The 24,373-nt window shown below is 38.0% G+C and overlaps 1 protein-coding gene across 1 annotated transcript; it reads left to right on the plus strand.

The window, feature by feature from the left end:
• The first annotated feature begins 1,777 nt into the window (after positions 1-1,777).
• LOC117293548 (TBC1 domain family member 19-like) lies at positions 1,778-24,123 on the plus strand. Its single transcript, XM_033775906.1, has 9 exons — positions 1,778-1,792; positions 2,286-2,360; positions 3,070-3,217; positions 7,651-7,728; positions 11,540-11,649; positions 13,442-13,533; positions 16,067-16,182; positions 19,352-19,505; positions 23,348-24,123. The coding sequence occupies exons 1-8, from the start codon at positions 1,778-1,780 to the stop codon at positions 19,489-19,491; spliced, it is 774 nt and encodes a 257-aa protein (XP_033631797.1). The 3' UTR covers positions 19,492-19,505; positions 23,348-24,123.
• The last annotated feature ends 250 nt before the right edge of the window (positions 24,124-24,373 follow it).

Below are 24,373 nucleotides of genomic sequence, written 5' to 3' on the forward strand. Positions count from 1 at the left end.
TATACAAACATTACCGAAAGGGTAAAAAAATGTGCATGAATATTAAGCTATCTTTTAAAAATTGAACTACGATTCTAGTTGTTTACTGCAAGAATCTTGAAAAATTGGTTTTCAGAAACTCGGGCGGTGCAGTGACTAGAGGGTTGTCAGAGTATCCAGGGGACAATTTTAACTGTTCGTTCTTACTTTCCAAGCGGAAAACATTAGTTTCTTATTTATAAAATCCCAAGTCACCGTCACCAATAAACAAATCTACACACCTGTGCGAGTGTGTCTACATGTCAAAACAACCAGATAGTCTGGTTTGTCCAATGTCTGGGGGGGGGGGAGCCATAGTTTTAGAGACCGGTGTTTCTATTGGCTGTTGAATTTACATATAGCGCGAAACGAATGTTTTCATTGGTCGATTTTGCCCTACTGCCAGAGCAGCATATTGTATTCAACATCATGGAAGAAAACGTTAAGTAGTCGCGGCGGCGGTGATTTCTTATTAATTTAGCATCGTTTTTTTGCGGGAAAATCGATTAAATGTGAATGGTTTCAAGTTAAAAATCGATATTTTTGTATCAAGCATAAATGTTGCAAATTATGCTTCGCAAATTGGATCGCAACATTTGCGATGCACTTTTTACAATTGCATAGCAAATCATCAAAATTGCATCACAAATTGCGATGTGATACAGGCGAAATCATTCCCTGATTATCACAAGCGCTGGAAGGTGTAATTGTCTTGTCGGTGCGGCCTGTCCGCTTCCAGGAGGATGATATTCATGAGTAGAAAATGTATTGTTCTGGAAGAGCACGGCCGGTCCGCGTCCAAGCCGCTGATATTTATGACCTGAAAATACAACTTGTTTATTCATGAGACTTATTGTTATACTAACAATAGCGCCCGGCAAGGATAGCTCATTAACTTTGCCGCGCTTCAACGCACATCGCCGTTCTTCCGCAGACTGTCCGAGGTCCTTAGCAACGGCGGTATTTGCTGTCCAGTCCGCAGACTGTCAGCGGAGGAACGCCCGGGAGGTTTTGACAAGGCGCCTTACTCAAAATAATTATCAGCATAAAACCTCACTTGGTAACGAGTAATGGGAGAGGTTGATAGTATAAAACATCGTAAGAAACGGCTCCCTCTGAAGTGATGTAGCTTTCGAGAAAGAAGTAATTTTCCACGAATTTGATTTAGAGACCTCAAATTTAGAATTTGAGGTCTTGAAATCAAACATCTGAAAGCACACAAGTTCGTGTGACAAGGTTGTTTTTTTCTTCCATTATTATCTCGCAACTTCGACGACCAGTTGAGCTCAAATTTTCACAGGTTTGTTATTTTTTGCATATGTTGGGATACACCAAGTGAGAAGACTGGTCTTTGACAATTACCAATAGTGTCCAGTGTCTTTAAGTTCCCATGTTTTTGCCCTTAGGAAAAAAAATTAGACAAATTGTGGTTAAATAGCCTGGAAGGTCCATTAAAGGCATCACCTTGCGTACATTTAGGTTAGCCCTTGTTCGCTATAAAATATACCTACTTTTTTCCAAGGACCAAATATCATGCCTGTGCATTTTATTTGGCCATTAAACACACACAAACAGTTAGTAAGTAGAATAAAATAAATAAATAAGGATTCATAAATACCTCAGACAGTTTCACTTTTCCTATTGGTGGAGAGAGCGTCATGTGGGGGTGTTTAAATCGTTGATAATGACCAGTGTTTATAATCGGTTGTGAGCGGATACTCCGTGCTAATCTTGGTGCAAGGCGTTTCTTGTTACGACGATGCGGGTGCTGTCGGTGAGTTGGCCGCGCTGTGTGTGAAAGGAAATCAAGAACGTGTTGCACCAAGACTATACGGAAACTGTCGGAAAAAGAGGCGTCTCAGTCATATGGTCATAACAATGCAACACCGTACGTCGTACATATACAGAGCTCAAGCATCTCGGAAGCGGATAAGTTTTACAGAGTTTCTTACTTTATTACGCCTTTTAACCAAAAAGGCATTTATGAATTGAATGGGAATGAAAGAGTAGTGACTCGTTCTTTCACGGCCGTTTAAAACCTTGCTCGGCTCGGGCCTTTATCACACGGCAAGACCCTGCCAGTTCTTAACGGCCGTGAAAGAACGAGGCGCTACCCTTTCATTCCCTTATTTAAGTAAATCAACAGCAAAATAGCAAAACAAACAACAAAGGCGCAATCAACTTACAAGGCAACACAACTGTGAGGGCCAGGACCAACAAAAATAATAGTATTAAATCTACAATTCTTTTCTTTTTTTCTGTTTCAGGACAAGCTATACTATGACCAATTGAAGAGCTACGTATTCCAACATGACCTGCTGGTGGACAGCCTCCTGTATAAGGTACGAAATTACAAAGAAATATTTTCTTTAGGGGTGGTAGTTTAAGAGTTCAAGAACAAAAGTTATTTTCCACGAATTTGATTTTGAGACCTCAAATGTGGAGTTTGAGGTCTCAAAATCAAGCATCTGAAAGAACAGAACTTCATGTGACAAGGGTGTTTTTTCTTTCAATATTATCTCGCAACTTTGGCGACCAATTGAGCTCAAATGTTCACAGGTTCGTTATTGTGTGCATATGTTGAGATACACTAGGTGAGAAGGCTGGTCTTTGACAATTACCAATAGTGTCCACTGTCTTTAATAAGGATCTGGCTATTTATATGATGTACTTGATATTCTTTGTACGGATGACGAAGGAAAAGATTACCTCCACATTATGTCTCCACTAAACAAACACAAAGAAAAAACAGCCAAGAAAAAGCTGCTGTTGGCATTAACCTATACGCAGTGGTCTTTTGTCATTCTGTGATGACCATACTCTATAAATATAACAACAAGAATGAATTCCCCTTGAGTGGACTCTAAACAAAGTCAGGCTGTTCAATCAACGAGAAAAAAACTGAGAGAGTTATCGGACTAACGAGATTAAGCCCTGTGGCTGTATATCCCAGAAGATCTTTGCTGGTGAATCTTTATCCTGCGACCCCCGTCCTCGACAGATGGAGAAACTCTATTCATTGATTCCCTCTCTCTAATTTACTCTCGCCAGGACGTCAAACTCACAGCGACCAATGATGACCAGTACTTCGTCTTCGAGGACTACCTCTACCAGGTCCTTCTGGTCTTCTCCAGAGATACCAAAGTCTTGAGTCACTTTGCCAACAGCTCGGCCACGCCGGCCAAATCTTATATCCGAGGTGAGTTTAGTACTGGATAAAAATAAACTGATTGAGAGTGATTTTTTTTTAAATGGTTCCCTCTGGCCTTTGGAGGGGGTAGTCTCTGTTGGAGAGAAAAGCGTACACAGTCTGTGCAATTAGCGCTGCTGATGCGTAGGCGCGTGGTATAGTCTGTCAGCGATGCTGACCATATGGCGGTTGTTGAATGTCTTGCTATGATGGTTTTGCGTTTGTCAGCTATAGTCCGGAAAAGCATTGAAAACCTGATGATGTCGCCCTCAAGTCAACTCCAAACTTACCCATCGCTCACAATAGTTATTAACTGCTCTCATGGATCTATTTGCTGATTTTTCTATAATGATAATAATAATAATAACAAATTCTTATCTAGTCAATTTCAACCGTCTCAACTCGGTTTACATACATGTCATGCCCTTTAATCTTTCTCAGCTCCCTGCGGAGAACATACAGCCCCAAGCTGCTTTGGTGCTCCAAAGACTTTTACATAGACAATATAACTTAACTTAACTTAAATGCATTTATAAAGCGCTTTAACACTGTTTCAAAGCACTGTACAGTCAAAAAAAACATTAAAATGCAGGATTAAAAAACATGAGCAAAAATAGCAATATGGTTTTTAAAAAATACACAGCAGTTAAAAAAGTAGCAATTGAGTAAAAACCTTGCATTACAAACATACATATTATACAGAATAAAATATCAAAAAAAGCGTCAACGGACCCAGAGTAAATCAACCCCACTATACTGATAAAAAGGAGACAGAATTGAAACAAAAAGGTAAGATCTCCTCTGCGACCGCAAAACGCACACTATAAAAAATTTACATGACAAAGGCAACAGAGACATGCAGAAAAAATAATGTCCATAAAGTGGAAATCAGTTCATTTTTAACTTTCTCTTGAAACATGAAACCGTTGCGGCTCCATGAATGTCCTGGGGTAGACTTTTCCACAATGGTGGCGCCGCAACCACGAAAGCTCGGTCACCATACTTAGTTTTTGTGCGAGGTCCATGTTCAAAGAGAAGCTGTGAGGCAGAACGAAGATTGCGTTCGGGAACGGATTCGGAGAGTAAGTCACAGATATACTTGGGCGCGATACCGTGAAGAACTTTGTAATTATTTTGAGTAATTACCAATAGTGTCCACTGCCTTTAAGATTATATTGTTTCTGTACAATTAATGCGTTTTTTATTTTGTTACATTTCTAAGTAATGTTTATTTCTCACAATTGTTGTTTTTCTACAACAACAAGAGTATGGAATAAACATATTATTGCATTGAATTGAATTGAGTGCTGAAATATCGGAGAGACTTCCCATCTGAGGGATTTTTTTTATCGGCTACATTTACGCTAGGATTTTGACATTGCCTGTAGACATGTCTTCTCTGGGGGACATCTTAACATTCTATTTGCGACTCTATTTGGGGGATCTGCCTGGGGGGCAAGGGGATCATTTGCAGTGAAACAATTTGTGCTTTCAGCTGTGTTTAAAGACACTGGACACTATTGGTTAATTGCCAAGGGCCAGTATTCTCACTTGGTGTATCTCAACATATGCATACAATAAACAATCCTGTCAAGATTTTGGCTTGATTGTCATCTAAGTAATGCAAGAGAATAATGAAAGAAGAAAAAATCTGTGTTGCACAATTTTGTGCGCTTTCTTCAGATGCATAGTAAAAGGCTTCGGGGCTGAAGTCATTTATTACTTGGGTGAGAAATTCCCTCTTTCTTAAAAACTATGTTGCTTCATGGGGAGTCGTTTCTCACAATGTTTTATACCATCAACAGCTCTCCATTGCTTTTTACCAAGTCTTTTTTTTTTTTGCAAAAAATTGTTTTGAGTATTAGCCAACAGTGTCCACTGCCTTTAAGGCAATACTCGCCTTTAAACAATTACTAGGCATTGAGGTTTTTGAAGGACCTTCTTCGGGGTTATTAAAGAAAAATGCTGCTACTACGCACTTCATGCAGATAGGAATGCTAAGCCAATTTTAAAGATTAAAACATTTCACCAGTTAGAGGATAGACTTGGAAATGTAACAATTTGATTAAGTGGTTGATGTTTTAAAAAAAGCAAATATACAGCTGAATTATAGAACTAAAGAATTGATAATGCTAACCAACTCAAATCATGAGCAGGTCACAATTAATTACATAGAACTGCTTAAAGACACTGGACACTATTGGTAATTGTCAAAGACCAGTCTTCTCACTAGGTGTATCTCAACAATATGCATAAAATTACAAACCTGTGAAAATTTGAGGTCAATTGGTCGTCGAAGTTGAGAGACAATAATGAAAGAAAAACCATCCTTGTCACACAAAGTTGTGCGCATTCAGATGCTTGATTTCGTGACCTCGAATTCTAAATCTGAGGTCTTGAAATCAAGTTCATGGAAAATTCACTTCAGAGGGAGCCGTTTCTCACACCATTCCGTTTCTCATACTATCAACTTCTCCCTATTACTCGTTACCAAGTGTGGTTTTATGCTAATCATCATTATTTTGACTTATTACCAATAGTGTACACTGTCTTTAAGCACAAAGAAGATGCTAAGCACAGCAAAATTGTGCTTACAAAAATAAGATTATTAGCCAACATGTGCTGTCTATGCCTGGCATCTTGCTCATGTTTGTCTAGAGGAAAATCGTACTCAACATTTTCTGATTAAGTAATTCTCTATTAAAACACTCTTTAAACAAAAACGAAATTCGTAATTCCTTGCTTGCCTCTTGAATGAAAATACTTTAGTACCCACTGTCTTTCATAAATGACATCAAATATATATATTTTTTTGTGGTGCAGCCAATTTCTAAGCAGTGGTTCATTTGGCAACAGCAACACGTCCAATACGTAATTATAAAGAATAGCAGTGAGTGCCCTGCTGAGATTCGATCTAACTGTTGACTGTTGTGATGTAGGTTACAGGGTTATTTGCCCCTAAGCAGTCCAAGATTACGTCGCCTCGCGGTGGTTGAGGAACAATAAAATATTCACCGTGTCCACTCAGCAACAGTCAGCAGACCTCACATGTCGAATTAAGACGTCCGAGATTGTCACAATCGGGAAAGAAAAAAAATATCGAACCTTTAGCAACATTGTTTGATCCATGCAGGAAGACGCTTTTTACTCACGCAAATATCTCTGGGCAATTTTTGTAGTTTGCTGACCACCTTTCCAAACGTCAATACCTATTCATGTAATACCGTCTCCGTCCTGAATCACCCCGAAGATGTTTTTGCAGGAGATAAAAGCTTTGGCATGTTTGACTCTTCAAAAGTGATATAGATTTGGAAAAGAGATTGAACAGTGGATGTTTTTTTATATTAAAAAAAATAAAAAAATAGTAATAGGTATTACAGTAAAGGTATTACAGGCTTCAAAATTATCTCTAGACCGCAGGGCCCAAAGCCAGTGTTCTGGGCCCAATTTCATAGAGCTGCTAAGCACAAAAATTTGCTTAGCATGAAATTTCTTCCTTGATAAAAACAGGATTACCAACCAAATTTCCATTTGTTGGATATTGCTTGTTACTGGTATTCGGCTGTTGTTTGCTTATCCTGAAAATCATGTGGAAATGTTGTTGGTAATCCTGTTTTTATCAAGGCAAAAATTTCATGCTGAGCAAATGTTTGTGCTTAGCAGCTCTATGAAATTTGGCCCTTGTGGTGTTTGGTCGGTAAAATCACGATCGATCAAGCCCCGTGGTCTTCTGTTTTAGATTTTAAAAAAGAGATTGAACAGTGGACCTTTCATTTTACAGAACAAAATAGTGAAAGTTATGACAATAAAGGTGTTACAGGGTACACATCTATCGCTAGAATGCAGGCCTTAGGCCAGTGTTTTTATAAAGGTCTGTAAAATCATGATCGGTCAAGCCCTGTGGTCTACTGTTTTAGATTTTTAAAAAGAGATTAAACAGTGGACCTTTCATTATATGTAATAAAAAATTAAAAAATAGTTATAGTTATTACAATAAAGGTATTACTGGGTTCAAAATCATCACTAGACCGCAGGCACCGATGATAGTTTTTTTTTTTTTTTTTTTTTTTTTTTTTGGTGTGTGTGTAAAATCACGATCTGTCAAACCCTGAGGTCTTGTGTTTTAGGTTTTAAAAAGAGATTGAACAGTGGACCTTGAATTATATACAATGAAACCAAAATATAGTTATAGTTATTACAATAAAGGTATAACAGGGTTCAATATTAATGCTTATTATTAATATTATTTATTATTTCATCACAGTTTACAGTGAAAACAATTTCCCCTTGTGCACTAAAAAACACACAAGGTCATTAATTACAACTTCTTACCAAAATTTCACATATAATAAAGATGAACTCCATTTCAACTTAATGTGATACAAATTTACTTTAATAGACAAAATAATTTGACAATTTGTTTGTTTCTTGTCTTTATTCAGGTATGTTAGGAGTGGAGGAATATGCAGTGATCTACCCGCCCAATGGTATCATTCCATTTCATGGATTTTCTATGTATGGTAAGACCAACATGTCTCTTTTTACTGACTGCCTCTTTAAAGCGAAGGTACACGTTTGGTAATTACTCTTATATTAACTCAAAAACTGACTTGGTAACTAGCATTGGAGAGCTGTTGGAAGTATAAAACATTGTGGGAAATGACTCCCTCTGAAGTAAAATAGTTTTTGAGAAAGAGGTAATTTCTCACTTATATAATAAAAGACTTCTAGCTAGAAGTCTTTTATTCCTATCTGAAAGCACACAAATTCGTCCAACAAGGATGTTTTTTCTTTCATCATTTTCTCCCGACTCCGATGACCAATTGAGCTCAAATTTTCACAGGTTTGTTATTTTATGCATGTGTTGAGATACACCAAGTGAGAACACTGGTCTTTGACAATTACCCATAGTGTACCTTTGTAACACAAAACACAGTGTCCACAGATTTACATTAAACTTACACAGTTTGAAGATAATGATAGTAGAAAGCGTACCTTGAAAGATCAGTTTCTGAGGTGCTGTACTTTTTGAGAAATGATTAAAACAATGTCATGAAAATACATTTTTCACATGCTAAAATAATTTTTGTCTCATGATCACTTAGACGAAAATAATTTTCATGACATTGTTTTACTCATTTGTCAAAAACTACAGCACCTCAGCACGTAACATTTTCAGGGAAGCTTTCTACTACTATTATCTTCAAACTGTGTAAGTTTAGTGTAAATCTGTAGACATTGTGGGGGTTTTTCCTACGAAAATTACATAGACCCTTTAATTGAACAGAGAAGTACAGTATATAGAGGGACACAGCACAGCAAGGGAGAAACGGTGCTCACTGCCACGTTCTTTAGATGGCACTATACACCTTTGTTAATTTGTCAAAGACCAGTATTCTCACTTGGTGTATCTCAACATATGCATGAAATAACAAACCTGTGAAAATTTGAGCTCAATTGGTCATTGAAGTTGCGAAGACAACAAGGAATGAAAAAACACCCTCGTCACACGAAGTGTGCTTTCAGATGCTTGATTTTGAGACCTCAAAATCTAATTCTGAGGTCTCGAAATCAAATTCGTCGAAAATAACTTCTTTCTCGAAAACTATGTTAATTCAGTGGGAGCCGTTTCTCACAATGTGTTATACTATCAGCAGCTCCCCATTACTCGTTACAGAGTAAGGTTTTATGCTAATAATTATTTTGAGTAGTTACCACTGCCTTTAAAGCCACTGGACACTAATGGTAATTACTCAAAATAATTGTTAGCATACAAACTTACAACTTGCTTGGTATTGAGCATTGGAGCTGTTAATAGTATAAAACATTGTAAGTAACACTTCCTCTAAGGTGACATAGTTTTTGAGAGAGAAGTAATTTCTCAATCAAATATTAAAAGACTTCAGGCCTGAAGCCTTTTATGTATTTGGCATCTGAAAGGACACAAATGTGTGCAACAAGGTTTTTTTTTTTTTTTTTTTTTCATTGTTCTTTTGCAACTTTGATGACCAGTTGAGTATAAATTTTCACAGATTTGTTATTTTATGCAGATGTTTGGAAACTGGTCTTTGACAATTACCAAAGGTGCCCAGTGACTTTGAGGCTTTGGCCTATCTTCATAAGCAGACGTTTCTTCTTACAAAAGTGGTTATTATCAGAATTTTTATTTCATAAATAATAATAATAATTGTTATGGACATTTGTAGTGCGTCACGTCTGTCAGAAAGACACTCCTGGCGTAGACGGTACTCATAAAGCCAAGACAAAAAGTTGGATGTTTTGAAAACAATGAAAACTCATAAGGTGTTCTCAACCCCCCTCCCCACTATTTTCTTTTGTCCATGTACATGTTTGTTCACATAAAGTGTGGAGACTAGCCTCATAAAATAAACGAATGCACCCGCAGTAGTATTTAATATTTCATTCACACACACAGAACTTGACTAAGACGGTGGCATTTTGATTAAGTTTCATTTGATCAAGTTTTTGGAGTATTTTATTTGGCATTATCGCAGTAGTATTTATTATTTCATTCACACACACAGGACTTGACTAAGATGGTGGCATTTTGATTAAGTTTCATTTGATCAAGTTTTTGGAGTATTTTATTTGTCATTATCGCAGTAGTATTTATTATTTCATTCGCACACACAGGACTTGACCAAGACGGTGGCATCTTGATTAAGTTTTATTTGATCAAGTTTTTGGAGTGTTTTATTTGTCAATATCGGATAGTTTTATTTCCTTCCCGGATAAATTTGTCTTTCCTTCAAGATCTTAAAACATAAACAAAAAGATCGGGAGGAAACTAATTCTCTGACAATCTTATTTCCTTCCACGAAACAACGTCTGGAGAAGATATAAAACCCAATCGTCCCAAGGACTTTCCTGCTCATGTTTCAAGAGCTCTTTGCTCATTTCCGAGAACAATTACCTCAGTTTCTTGCTGATCGGAACGAGGCAAACCAACTTAGCGGGGCCGGACCTTCGGTTATGCAAACAAAATTGCTCTGGACGGAGCTTCCGCCATGCAGGAAAAGGTTGTTTTAACCAACCTGTAATTCTATATATATATATATATATATATCATAATCATGAGCTAGTGGGCGCTTGATCCAGAGATTTGGTCGGTGGGGCCCTGGGGCTAGCGTGGACAGCTGGGCTTGCTGCTATGGGTCAGGTTTTCTTCAGAAATCTAGTTAACTGGATAATAGAATGGCATCCTTTTTCCCGTTGTGGCATATTATGTACATGTCAGTGATACACGCCCTGGAGGAGTCTGTATCAGTCAACTTGGCACCTGTCTACTGCATTGATTTCCTCCTCCATTGCTAGTATACTTCCGCTGCCCCAACCGAGATTGCGGATATTTTTATTTGCAGTTTATTGGCAATTTATCTTGCTCATATTTGCTGCCTAAGGGCCAGGCGCACATGCCTCACGGATGAATATGGCGGGGGGGGGGGGTTCTTCAGAAGAGCACACACTAACCATTGTGTGTTGCAGTGTATCATCAACGTTGTAGTCATACAATAGCAAAGCTGGCAATGTTTAGACAACAGAGGGAGCTCTATCACTATGGGAATGACAACTTTTTAAAAAGATAATACTATTTTGTGCCTGAGTCTGAAAGGATGTTAGTGCATAGTGTTTAACATGCTCCTGTATGGACAGTTGCTAAGTTTAAGTCTTCAATGCCATTAATCAACTCAGTTTATACAGGCTCCCTAGTTATTAATGTGCTGCATGAAGTATGGCTGTAGTGTTGGGTCCAATTAACAAATGTTCTGTTTAGCAAAATAATGCAAGAAACCAGTTCCAAATGGCATATATGATGTTGTAATTTTAACCTTGTTGTGCTAAGTATATTTTTTTGTGCAAAGGTTATATTTGTGCTAAAGCAGCTCTAAACTAGGAACTGATGAGTTGTGCGTGTGAAGTCGACAACAGCAATGTACTTGTAGTTTATGAATCAACTAACCGTTCTTAAAATAATTATTCACCTAGAATTTGTTCACCCAAGTCTGAAAAATTGACCAAATAACATTGCAGACAACAAACCAGCAAAGTTACTGGTACATTTTGTATTAACGTTGACACTATGTTAATGTTTTCTGTTGCGACAACATTGTAGGTGGACGTTGGGACATTCGGATTTTCTTTATATTGGACCATAATTGCGATATGTTTGCGCAGGTGGAACGCACACATGAGAAAGATGCACCCTCTATGCAGTGAGTGCAGTGGCCCAACTCTGGCTTCTCAAAAGCCTGCAATATTTCAAAGTCACTGACTTCATTCTCTGACCTTATTTTATTTTGTGTCTTGCAGTGGCACCTCTGTGCTTTGTGTACAGTGATCCTGTCAAGTTATACTACATATTCCGTGAGATGTACATGCGCCATCTGTTCAGACTACACACAATCTCATCCCATCCTCAGGTAGGTTAACGCTCTCTGACATCCAGGCCCACCCCCCCCCCCTCCTCTTTCCACCACTCTTCCCTTATCCTTCACTTAAAGGCACTGGACACTATTGGTAAGTGTTAGCACAAAAACTTACTTGGTAACAAGCAATGGGGAGCTGTTGATAGTATAAAACATTGTGAGAAATGGCTCCCTCTAAAGTGTTTTCATTTTTGGTGTGTTTGTAAAAACTTGTGTGAGCAATGCAATTTCTTCTTTTGAAGATCAATAAAGTTTTCTTATGTCTTTCTTATGTCTTATGTCTTATGTAGTTTTTGTGAGAGCAGTAATTTTCCATGAATTAGATTTTGAGGTCCCATCAAGCATCTGAAAGCACACAACTTGTGCGACAAGGGTGTTTTTTCTTTCTTTATTCTCTCCCAATTTCGACGATCAGTTGAGCCCAAATTTCCATAGATTTGTAATTTTATGCAAATGTTAAGATGCACCAATAATAATAATAATAATAATAATAATAATAATAACCGTATTTATAACGCGCCTTTTGCCAAAGGATACAAAGCGCCAGGTATTATTACTGCAAGGAGTGGGGGCGATTTTTGAGATAATATAAGACCTAATCCTTAAGCACAATGTAATGGTTTACAAGGTGCTGTGGCGCAATATGCTGCCAATCCAAGTGAGAAGACTGGTCTCCGACAATTACCAATAGTGTCGAGTGTCTTTAAAGGCATTGGGCACCTTTGGTAAAGTGTGTCCCAATATATGCATAAAATAAAGCGTTTGTCAAAATTTGGACTTGAGTCTTGAGTTGTTGACCTCTCCTAAAAGCATTGCTGCTTTCCTGGAGAGAGAAGATTGCAAAATTCGTTTGTGCTTTGTGCTTATAATGCTGTCAGTATTGTGCTTGGGATAACTTGTCAGTTTGTCCTGAGAGAGATTTGAAGCTCCATCCCTCGTTTGGTCATCGAAGTTTCAAGAGAATAATGAAAGAAAAAATACCATTGTTGTACAAGTTTGTAAGATTTCAGAGGCCTAAAAAAAGACTTCAGGCCTGAAGTCTTTTTAAGGAACACGTTGCCGTGGAACAGACGAGTTGGTCTATAAAAAGCGTTTGTAACCGTTATAAAATGTAATAAAATGCATATGGTTGCAAAGATGTTTTAATAGTAGAATAATAATAATAATAATAATAATAATAATAATAATAATGACGTCTTCAATAGCGCCCGTATCCACAAAAAGTGCTCATGGCGCTTGCTCCAATAAAAATATTCCCCCTTGGTTGTTCTCCAGCAGTGCAAAGAACAAGAACAAATTCCAATGTCTAGTGAATGTTACTACAATGGTCCACACAAATTTGCCTCAAAATTGCATGGTTTTCCTTTTACTGTGCGAACTAACATGGTCGGCCATTTATTTATGGGAGTCTTTGACTCCCATAAGTGGCCGACCGTGTTAGTCGACGAGATAAAAGGAAAACCGTGCAATTTTGAGGCATGTTTGTGTGGATCATTGTATTCTACTTTCACAACATCTTTCTACCCATATGCATTTTATAAAAAATTGTTACAAACACTTTTCAAAGACCAACTTGACTGATCCAAGGCAACGTGTTCCTTTAATACTTGAGTGAGAAATCACTTCTTTCTCAAAACTATTTTACTTCAGAGGGAAGATTTTCCTGTGCCTTTAAACTTAATTTATTTCCTCCCCATCTAGTTCTCGAATGGTCGTCAGTTTTTTCTCATGTTTCTTCATTCATCATACTGCCTCTCTGAGACTCTTTCTCTGCTTCTGGTTTCAGGGTATTATATCTCTCTGCATCCTGTTTGAGAACCTCCTTCAATCCAGCCAGCCTCAGCTCTATTATCATCTCAGGGAGATCGGAGCCCAACCGTAAGTATCTTTGAAGAAGGGATGCATTCTCGTAGGCGCCGAGGGAGCAACAGAGAACTGCTCCAATCGGGCCAAGGGTCTCCCTATCCTCACCATCGTTCGGAGAGTCAATGCTCTAGAATAGACTCGGTTAAGAATGTATTAAGTTCAATGCTTCCTTAAAGCCATTGGACCCTTTCGGTACAAAAAAAAAAAAAATATTAGTCCATGAAATGCTTTACTATTTGAGAAAACGGTAAAACAATATAAATTCTTGTTAGCGAGAATTACGGATTTGTTATAAACACATGTCATGACACGGCGAAACGCGCAAAAACAGGAGTGGGTTTTCCCGTTATTTTCTCCTGACTCCGATGTCCGATTGAGCCTAAATTTCCACAGGTTTGTTATTTTATATATAAGTTGTGATACACGAAGTGTGGGACTTGGACAATACTGTTTACCGAAAGTGAATAATGGCTTTAAAGGGTCTGGTTACTTCTTGTAGATCACAAAACACAATGCACACAGAGTTACATTAAACTCACACACTTGAAAGATAATGATGGTAGAAAGCTTCCTTTAAAGCCAGTGGACACTTTCGGTAAACAGTGTTGTCCAGGCCCATACTTCGTGTATCACTTATATTTAAAATAACAAACCTGTGAAGATTTAAGCTCAATCGTTCATCGGAGTCGGGAGAAAATAACGGGAAAACCCACCCTTGTTTCCGCATGTTTCGCCGTGTCATGACATGTGTTTACTATAAATCCGTAATTCTCTACAACGAGAATTGATATTGTTTTAATGTTTTCTCAAAAAGTAAAGCATTTCATGGAACAATATTTCAAGAGAAGTCTTTTACCATTACCTTCTGTAAACCCTGTAAGTTATTTGTAAATCTGTGAACTTTTTTTTCTGTTCCGAAAGTGTATAATGGCTTTAAAAAGTCACAATTTTTAATTTTATTTAATAAACTTTTTTAGCATGTAAAACATATTCCGTGCAGTGTTTTACTTGCTTCTAAAACAAAACTACGCATCTCAGCAAGCAATATTTTAAAGTAAGCTTTCTACTATCATTATCTTCAAACGGTGTAAGTTTAGAGTAAATCTGTGGACATTGTGTTTTTTGTTACAAAAAGTACCCAAATTCTCTAAAGGCACTGGACACCTTTGGTAATTGTCAGAGACCAGTATTCTCACTTGGTGTTTCCCAACATACGCATAAAATAATAAATCTGACACTGTGAACATTTGGGCACACCAGCACCATAGCGCTTAGAAACATAGTACTAAGGGCTGTATAAATAAATATTATTGTTTTTTTTTAAAGGCAGTGGACACTATTGGTAATTACTCAAAATAATTGATGGCATAACACCTTTCTTGGTGACGAGCAATGGGGAGAGGTTGATGGTATAAAACGTTGTGAGAAACGGCTCCCTCTGAAGTGCCATAGTTTTCGAGAAAGAAGTAATTGTCCATGAATTTGATTTCGAGACCTCAAATTTAGAACTTGAGGTCTCGAAATCAACCATCTAAACGCACACAACTTTGTGTGACAAGGGTGTTTTTTTCTTTCATTATTATCTCGCAAGTTCGATGACCGATTGAGCTCAATCTTTCACAGGTTTGTTATTTTATGCATATGTTGAGATACACTAACTGTGAAGGCTAGTCTTTGACAATTACCAATAGTGTAAGTAATAACCAAACGTATACCTTCCCTAATGACAACACTCAGGGGAAAGAAGAGAAAACATATGCAGAGGTTGTTCTCTGTCGATGATGCTGTGAAAAAAAGGCTCCCATCAAATGTTTCTAGAATTGTTTGTATACGCATGTATTTCTTGCCCTTTCCTTATTATGATGGAATATTTATTTGGATGGGTTCCCTCGGGAAACGAATAGGGGAAGAAATGGTGAGGGGGTGTTCCATCCCCAAGATGAGATCTTTAGCTGCTGTCAGTGATCTGAGTAGAGAGTGGTTTGTTTTCATTGCCGACAAGTTGTTGTTTTAAGAAAGTCTTTTTTTTTGTTCTTCTTTCTTTTCTTTTGTTCCTTTTTTTTTATAAGAAAAAGTGCTTCCCTTAGATACTATGCGTTTAAAAGGCACTGGACACTATTGTTTTACTTAAAATAATTGTTAGCATAAAAACTTAAATGTAACTAGCAAATGGAGAGCTGTTGATAGTGTAAAACATTGTGAGAAACGGCTCCCTCTGAATTAAGGTAGGAACTCGAAACAGGGAATTACTCATCGAAATACTAAAAGACTTCAGGCCTGACGCCTTTTATTAGGCATCTGAAAGCACACAAATTTGTGCCAAAAACAAGTTGTTTTTATATTTTTTTTTTCCTCAATATTCTCCTTGAACTTTTATAACTAATTGAGTCATTGTTATTTTATGCATATATGTTGAGATACACCAAGTGAGAGTACTGGTCTATGACAATTAACAAAGGTGTCCAGTGCCTATAAAGTGCATCACTAAGATGGGAAAATCAATACATTATTTTGCAGTTTAAGGTTATCTTTCTTTTTTCTGTAGGTTGCGTATTGCCTTCAAGTGGATGATGCGGGCATTCTCGGGTTACCTTGGGAGCGATCAGTTGCTTCTGCTGTGGGATCGCATCCTAGCACACGAATCTCTGCTTATTCTCCCAGGTAATACACTTATAACTTCCCTAGTATGATATCTGGTCTTGAATGCTGGAGGTTAAAGGAACACGTTGCCTTGGATCGGACGAGTTTGTCTATAAAAAGGGTTTGTAACCGTTTTTTATAAAATGCATATAGTTGGAAAGATGTTTTAAAAGTAGAATGCAATGATCCACACATATTTGCCTCAAATTGCGTGGTTTTCCTTTTACTGTGCGAACTAACACGGTCGGCCATTTATGGGAGTCAAAAATTTGACTCCCATAAATGGCCGACCGTGTTAGTCGACGAGGTAAAAGGAAAACCGTGCAATTTAGAGGCATATTTGTGTGGATCATTGTATTCTACTTTTACAACATCTTTCTACCCATATGCATTTTATAACAAACGGTTACAAATGCTTTTCAAAGACCAACTCGACCGATCCAAGGCAACGTGTTCCTTTAAAGGTTCAGATCCCCATCAAGTCCTTTATAAATTGCATAATTTAAAGGTGCTATCAAGCCACATGGATCTCTTCTTGTTCTCTGGCAGTGTTGACAAATGTACCATTTGAGTTCCTCAGACTATACAGACAGTCTATGTCAAATGGTTCTGGGCAAGCCTTTGTATAGCAACCTCCAGATTAGCAAACCCTGGTACCATTGTGTCATACACATCCATTCAGAATTGTGTATTGGTGTTCACGGTTCGTTACGAAGTTACGCAAAAGTTTGCCCTCACTCATGTGACATACATGTAGCAACTGCTCGATGATCTTAATGTGATCAATCACATCATTGTACCAGACAATATTCAGATCTAACACGCAAATGGCTCATTGCTGCACTACATGTACTTGCTGAGGTTTTGCTGTCAAGCTTGCTTGCTTACTTGCTTGCTTAAGTCGAGTGATGTCCTCGAATCACGATGGTTCCCCAAGCCTTTCTGTCCCCCATTGCTGACTTGAAATCTGCTGATTCAAGTCCTGTGTCGATTTTGAGAATGTCAGTGTACGTTAGTGCCGGTCTACCAGGTTTCCTCCTCCCATGCTTATGGGTCCACAGAACAATATTGGACACTGGTTCGTCTTTGCTCCTGTAGCAGTGGCCAGCAAAACGCATCCTTCTCTGTCTGATTTTTGTTGATAGCTTAGGTAGGTTCCCATATAGGACTTTGTCAAGAGCCATCTATAAACAGATCACGGTCAAGGTTGAAGGAAGTTGGCCGGATTTTACAGAATAAAAAACATTCCTACTTGTACATTAGAGCCAAAGAATTTACAAAGAGAAGAAGTGTCTCCTGTGACGTATAAATTGGATTCATTGAGAGATAACAACCAGTGGTTGAGAGATCTTTTGAAGACGAAATCCAGTTTGGTCGAACAAATAAGGTTCATTGAAAATAGTATCCAATTAATGGTTGAGCAAACCTTCTGAAGACAAATCCAACTCGGTCAAACAAGTGTGAAGAAATTTGTTTTCAGGTTGATGTTATGCTAAGTAATAAGCCTCGACCACAAGAAGAAATTACTACCTTTAGGTTAAAGGTACTATACACCCTTGGTAATTGTCAAAGACCAGTATTCTCATGCATTTGGTGTACCCCAACATATGCATAAAATATCAAAATAATTGATAACATAAAAGCTTACTTGGTAAGTTACAACGGAAAGCTGTTGATAGTATAAAACATTTTGAGAAACAGCTCCCTCTGAAGTAACATGGTTTTTGAGAAAGAGGTTATTTGTCACTCAAATATTAAAAGATTTCAGGCCTGACGCCTTTGTTAGGGATCTGAAAGAACACAAGTTTGTGTAAAAGGTCTGTTTTTTCTTTCATTATTCTGTTGCAGCTATATTATGTTATGCATATGTCGGAATACATCAAGTGAGAATACTGGTCTTTGACAATTACCAAAGGTGTCGGTGCCTTTAAAATGACTTTTGTTTATATTTAAAACGTACTTGCGGCAGTGGTTTGACAATCTTCAACTTGACCTGTTTGATGTTGAACTGTTTTTGCCAATCAATATAAACACTGATGCAGCCTTCCCAATCTACTGCATCTCATAAAGTAGACACTACGAGGCAGTGTGACACTCATGCATGAAGGCATTGACACTACTAACCGCTATGCTTTCTTGCACACATTAAAGCTAGAAATACAAAGTACGCTACTTTTAGTAACGATTACCGTGCAATTTCACTATATATGTCGAGGCTCAAGGTTAAAGGGACATGTTGTCTTTGGATTGCATATATTGGGATACGCCAAGTGAGAAGACTGGTCTTTGACAATTACCAATATTGTCCAGTGTCTTTAAAGGGACATGTTGTCTTTGAATTTGGTGCTTTGGGCTGTAAAAGTGTTTTTTTATGAGATGGATACGGTTGGAAAGATGTTTTAAAAGTAAAATATAATGACCAACACAAATATACCTCAAAATTATGTTAAACGCTGTCCGCATTTTGTGAAGCAAACTTTTGGACTCCATCAAAATGGTGGAATGTATTAGTTCACAAAGTAAAAGAAAAACCACACATTCTGGATTGTGTCAATTATTAAGTGTTCATTAATAATCGAACAAGTCATTGTACCTGACATCACTTAAATGTAACCTACCTGGGGTGGATTTCACAAAGAGTTAGGACTAGTCTTATCTCGAGTTAGGACGAGTTACTAGTCCTAACTTAGGACTAGCCTTAAGTTTTTACTATCTCATAGGACTAGTCCCGAGTTAGGACTAGTCCTAACTCTTTGTGAAATCGACCCCTGGTCTTTGTGGTATGTTCCATCCTGGGCCCAATTTCATATAACTGTTAAGCAGAACTTACTGCTTGACAAATATTTTTTGCTAAACGAAAAACTGAGTCGGACACCAGTCACAACAATGTAAACTTAATTTAGTACTGTTGGCTGGTAAACCAGTTTCCCTTAAGCAATATTTTCTGTGCTTAGCAAGTTTGTATGCTTACTGGCTTTATGAAATAGAGCTTCTTAAGCAAAAAAGTAGCTACATGTAAGCACAACAAAATGATGCTTATCAGAATATGATTACCAGCCAAAATTACTTTTTCTCATGTACAATCTGTAATTGGTATTCTGCAAATTTTTGCTTAGCAGAAACGTTTAAGCAGCTCTATTAAATTGAACTCTGGTCTTTGAGATTGAGATTTTGTTTTTTTGTATTGCAGTTCTGGCAGCAGCAATCTTTGCTTTCCGTCGAGTCAACCTGATGCAGACAGCTTCCTATGCCTCAACCGACGCTGTGCTGTCTGACCTGTCCACTCTTCAGGTTATGCCTCTACTGCAGATCTTCATGTTCCCAAGCTAACCTCAACATCTAAGGTAAGATTCCAATCTCAAACAATTTTCATTGTGGCGTGTCTTGACCTCGGGGTTAAGAGCACGGATTTCGAGTTCTGGTGTTTCTGATCATGTGGGTTCGATTCCAAGTCGTGACCATTATACACTTTCGGAACAGAAAAAAAACCAAAAGTTCACAGATTTACAAATAACTTACAGGGTTTACAGAAGGTAATGGTAAAAGACTTCTCTTGAAATATTATTCCATGAAATGCTTTACTTTATGAGAAAACATTAAAACAATTATCAATTCTCGACATCGAGAATTACGGATTTATAGTAAACACATGTCATGACATGGCGAAACGTGCGGAAACAAGGGTGGGTTTTCCCGTTATTTTCTCCCGACTCCAATGACCGATCGAGCCTTAATTTTCACAGGTTTGTTATTTTATATATAAGTTGTGATACACGAAGTATGTGCCTTTGGACAATACTGTTTACCGAAAGTGTCCAATGGCTTTAAGCAAGACACAATGCATTGCTTTTGAGGAGCATTTGATCAATGCAGCTGCAAAAAGCAAACCGTGTATGTCTTGTAATGAAAAGTTCACCGTTGCGCTTTGAGGCACCTCTGAGCCAATGTCGTCTGTGTCTGCTGTGCACGCCCTCTATGTTCGTTTGTGATGAACACATAATGTCAACACCACTTCACATTCCAGGCGTCTATTTCACCAAATTCATCCTTACTTAGGATTAATCTTAGGACTGAGGATGAGTTAAATTCCCTATCTGAAGACGTATGAGGCATTGAACCCATCCTAAGTAAGGACAGGTTAATCGTCCTAACTCGAGATAGGATTAATCCTAGTGTTTCGTGAAATCGGACTCTGGTAACCTATTGCCAAAGTTTAAAAGCATTCTCTCTTCGGACAACCTGTTCATAGAGAGCTAAACTGCAAAATGTCAGTTTGAATGTTAAAGGCATGGACACTTTTGGTTATTACTCAAAATAACTGTTAGTAGAAGACAATGTCAGAAATGGCTTCCTCTGAATTAACATAGTTTTGGGGAAAGAGATGATTTCTCACTCAAATAATTTTAGGCGTTTTTAGGCATCTGAAAGTGCAAAAGTTTTTGCAAAAATTGTCTTTTTTTCTTTCAATATTCTCTTGCAACTTAAATGACCAATTGAGTCCAAATTTTCACAGATTGGTTATCTAATAATAATAATAATAATAATAGGCCTAATGACCCGTTTTTATCTAGCGCTTTTCACACCCGGAGGGCGTCCCAAAGCGCTTCACACTAATACCTCTGGTCACTGGGCCTTAAATCACTCCTTAAACCATCTCAGCTCCCTGGTGGGGAGTATACAGCCTGTGCAACATTAATATGCGTTACTCGGCTAAACCAATCACAAGAACCATCTCTGCCCTCACAGGTACCCATTTACCCCTGGGTGGAGAGATAGTTAAGTGTCTTGCTCAGAGACACAAGTGTCACGACCGGGATTCGAACCCACACTCTGCTGAACAGAAGCACCAGAGCTTGAATTGAATTCGGTGCTCTTATCCGCTCTTATCTAATGTATATGTTGGGATACACCAAGTGAGGATACTGGTCTATGACAATTACCAAAGGTGTCCAGCTGTCAATTTCACAAAGTCTTCCTAACTTAGGATGAATCTTAGGACTTGGGATGAATTGAATCCAAAAGTTAGGACGAGCTCGATATAGGATTAATCCTAGCCTTTCGTGAAAGCGGCTGCTGGAATTTAAACTGTAAACCTAACCTGCCTGGCCCAAACTTTTTAATTTGCAAAAATGTATTTAAAGGCAGTGAACACTATTGGTAATTGTCAAAGACTAGCCTTCACGGTTGGTGCATCTCAACATATGCATAAAATAACAAACCTGTGAAAATTTGAGCTCAATCGGTCATCGAACTTGCGAGATAATAATGAAAGAAAAAAACACCTTTGTCACACGAAGTTGTGTGCGTTTAGATGGTTGATTTCGAGACCTCAAGTTCTAAATCTGAGGTCTCAAAATTTAATTTGTGGAAAATTACTCCTTTTTCGAAAACTATGGCACTTAAGAGGGAGCCGTTTCTCACAATGATTTTTACCATCAACCTCTCCCCATTTCTCATCACCAAGAAAGGTTTTATGATAATAATTATTTTGAGTAATTACCAATAGTGTCCACTGCCTTAAACACCGAACACTGCAAAGTAAGTCAGGTGTACTTACACAGAAATAGAGATGTAGCCAATCCCAGGAGCAATCCTAGACTATTTATCACACTACAATTCACCATCCGCTCTAATGAAAAATGGAGCAAATTTACTCATAGATGACCTGTTTTTTTTTTGCCGAAGGAAGATTTACTCTTGTCTTTTTGAGCATGATCTATCTGAAGCGTCCTGATTTGTTCTGTATACCTGACAGGGGTATCAATTTAACACACAAAAGGGAATGTTAGATTTATAGTCTAATCTTGTCTGAAGATTTGATTCTTGCTCTGAGGGGTTTATGTGAATGCTGCTAGCCAGGTTGACACCTGGTTTAGTTTAGGGTTATATTGTACATTGACCTCTGAAGTTTTGCGTTCAAAATGGTTATCATGTTTCCAGCAAAATAATGTTAAAGGCAGTGGACACTATTGGTAACTCCTCAAAATAATTATTAGCATAAAACCTTACTTGGTAACAAGTAATGGGGAGAGGTTGATAATATAAAGCATTGTGAGAAACGGCGCCCTCTGAAGTAACATAGTTTTCGAGGAAGAAGTAGTCTTCCATGATTTTGATTTGAGACCTCAGATTTAGAATTTTGAGGTCGCGAAATCAATCATATGAAAGCACGCAACTTGGTGTGACCATGGTGTAACAAGTGTGACCATGGTGCGACAAGTTTTGTTCTTTTCTTTTTTAATTTATATCTCGCAACTTCGACGATCGATTGAGCTCAAATTTTCACAGGTTTTTTATTTTATGCATATGTTGAGATACACCAACTGTGAGGACTAGTCTTTGACAATATTACCAATAGTGTCCAGTGTCATAGGGTTATATGTTGTAAAATAACCTCTGAATTTGTTCGTTTAAAAGGGTTCTCATGTTTCCAACAAAATAATGTGAACCATGTTTTGTCAAGCTGATTTGATTGCCTGGCAGGGCAATACAAATAATAAGCAAATTCAACCACAAATAATTCTTGAAAGCGGAAAAAATACTTCAACATATCCATCGGAATGATTGGTAAATGTACGAACTTCAATCCAAGCATTTTGATTCCCAAACTAAAATATCTTGTCTCAAAGGCACTGGACACTTTTGGTAATTACTCAAAATAATTTGTAGCATAAAAACTTACTTGGTAACAAGCAATGTAGAGCTGTTGATAATATGAAACATTGTGAGAAACAGCTGCTCTGTAGTAACGTAGTTTTCAAGAAAGAAGTAATTTTTCACGAATTTGATTTTGAGACCTCAGAGTTAGATTTTACCAATAGTGTCCAGTGTCTTTAAAGGGTTTTAGAACTTAGAATTTAGCAATCAAACATGAAACTTGTGTGCATGCAAAAGGTCGCTATTAATTACTAAAATTTAACTTAATTCTTTTTGGAGTTTTTTTGAATCGTTATCTCCAGGAATAACTTTGTTAAAAACTGCAGAGTTCTCTTACACTCATGGGGGCTGGAACGGGATGAAAAGATGCAGTTTAGCACGTTTGGCCTAGAATGTGATGTTGTGGTTCCACTCTGTGTTCATCACAATCGACATAGAGGGCGTGCTCAGCAGTCATAGACAACAATTTAGCTTGGCATATTTCTGTCGTTGTTGTAATCGTCCACCATTTTCTTTTCTTTGAACACAGGAAACCAGACTCAAGGCCCACATCAACCTGATCCAGAGTCCTCTTGTCTGCCCCCATTTTAAGTCTCTCACTGGAATGGGGTCAACTTGAGGTCATCTAGACGTTTCATCCTCAGTTGAGAAGCCCAACTTGACAGAGTCAGGAAACCAGACTCAAGACCCACATCATCCTGATCCAGAGTCCTCTTGTCTGCCCCCATTTTAAGTCTCTCACTGGAACGGGGTCAACTTGAGGTCATCTAGACGTTTCATCCTCAGTTGAGAAGCCCAACTTGACAGAGTCAGGAAACCAGACTCAAGACCCACATCATCCTGATCCAGAGTCCTCTTGTCTGCCCCCATTTTAAGTCTCTCACTTCATTCATCTTCATTCACAGTGAGTAGGGATTCATGTCGTTGCCAAATCCTTGCTCTACAAAAGGTATCAAAACCCTTGAGAAAACAAAATACTGGGTGTAATATAAAGTCAGAAAGGAAACTTCTCGAGTAGCATCCAATCTTTGCATTCAGATCCCCAATAATCCCTTGTGTAAAGAAGTTGGAATTCATCCAAATCTACAAAAACACAGATGGTTCGCCCACAGGATGCAGTCCCTTGTTCATGAGTATATAAATCATTGTCCCATGTGTGTTTGAAAAGGACTATAGAAGCTGCTGACACTCAGCGTTTGTTGTTTTTTGGAGTCCGCTGTTTCTCAGAAATCTTAATGCTTAAAGGCAGTGGATACTATTGGTAATTGTCAAAGACTAGCCTTCACAGTTGGTGTATCTCAACATAAGCATAAAATAACAAACCTGTGGAAGTCTGAGCTCAATCGGTTATCGAATTTGGGAGATAATAATGAAAGAAAAAACACCCTTGTCACACGAAGTTGTGTGCGTGTAGATGGTTGATTTCGAGACCTCAAGTTCTAAATCTGAGGTCTCAAAATCAAATTTGCGGAAAATTACTTCTTTCTCGTAAACTATGGCCCTTCAGAGGGATCCGTTTCTCACAATGTTTTATATCATCAACATCTCCCCATTA

The sequence above is a fragment of the Asterias rubens genome, chromosome 8, assembly GCF_902459465.1.
Source record: "Asterias rubens chromosome 8, eAstRub1.3, whole genome shotgun sequence".
NCBI lineage: Eukaryota > Metazoa > Echinodermata > Asteroidea > Forcipulatida > Asteriidae > Asterias > Asterias rubens.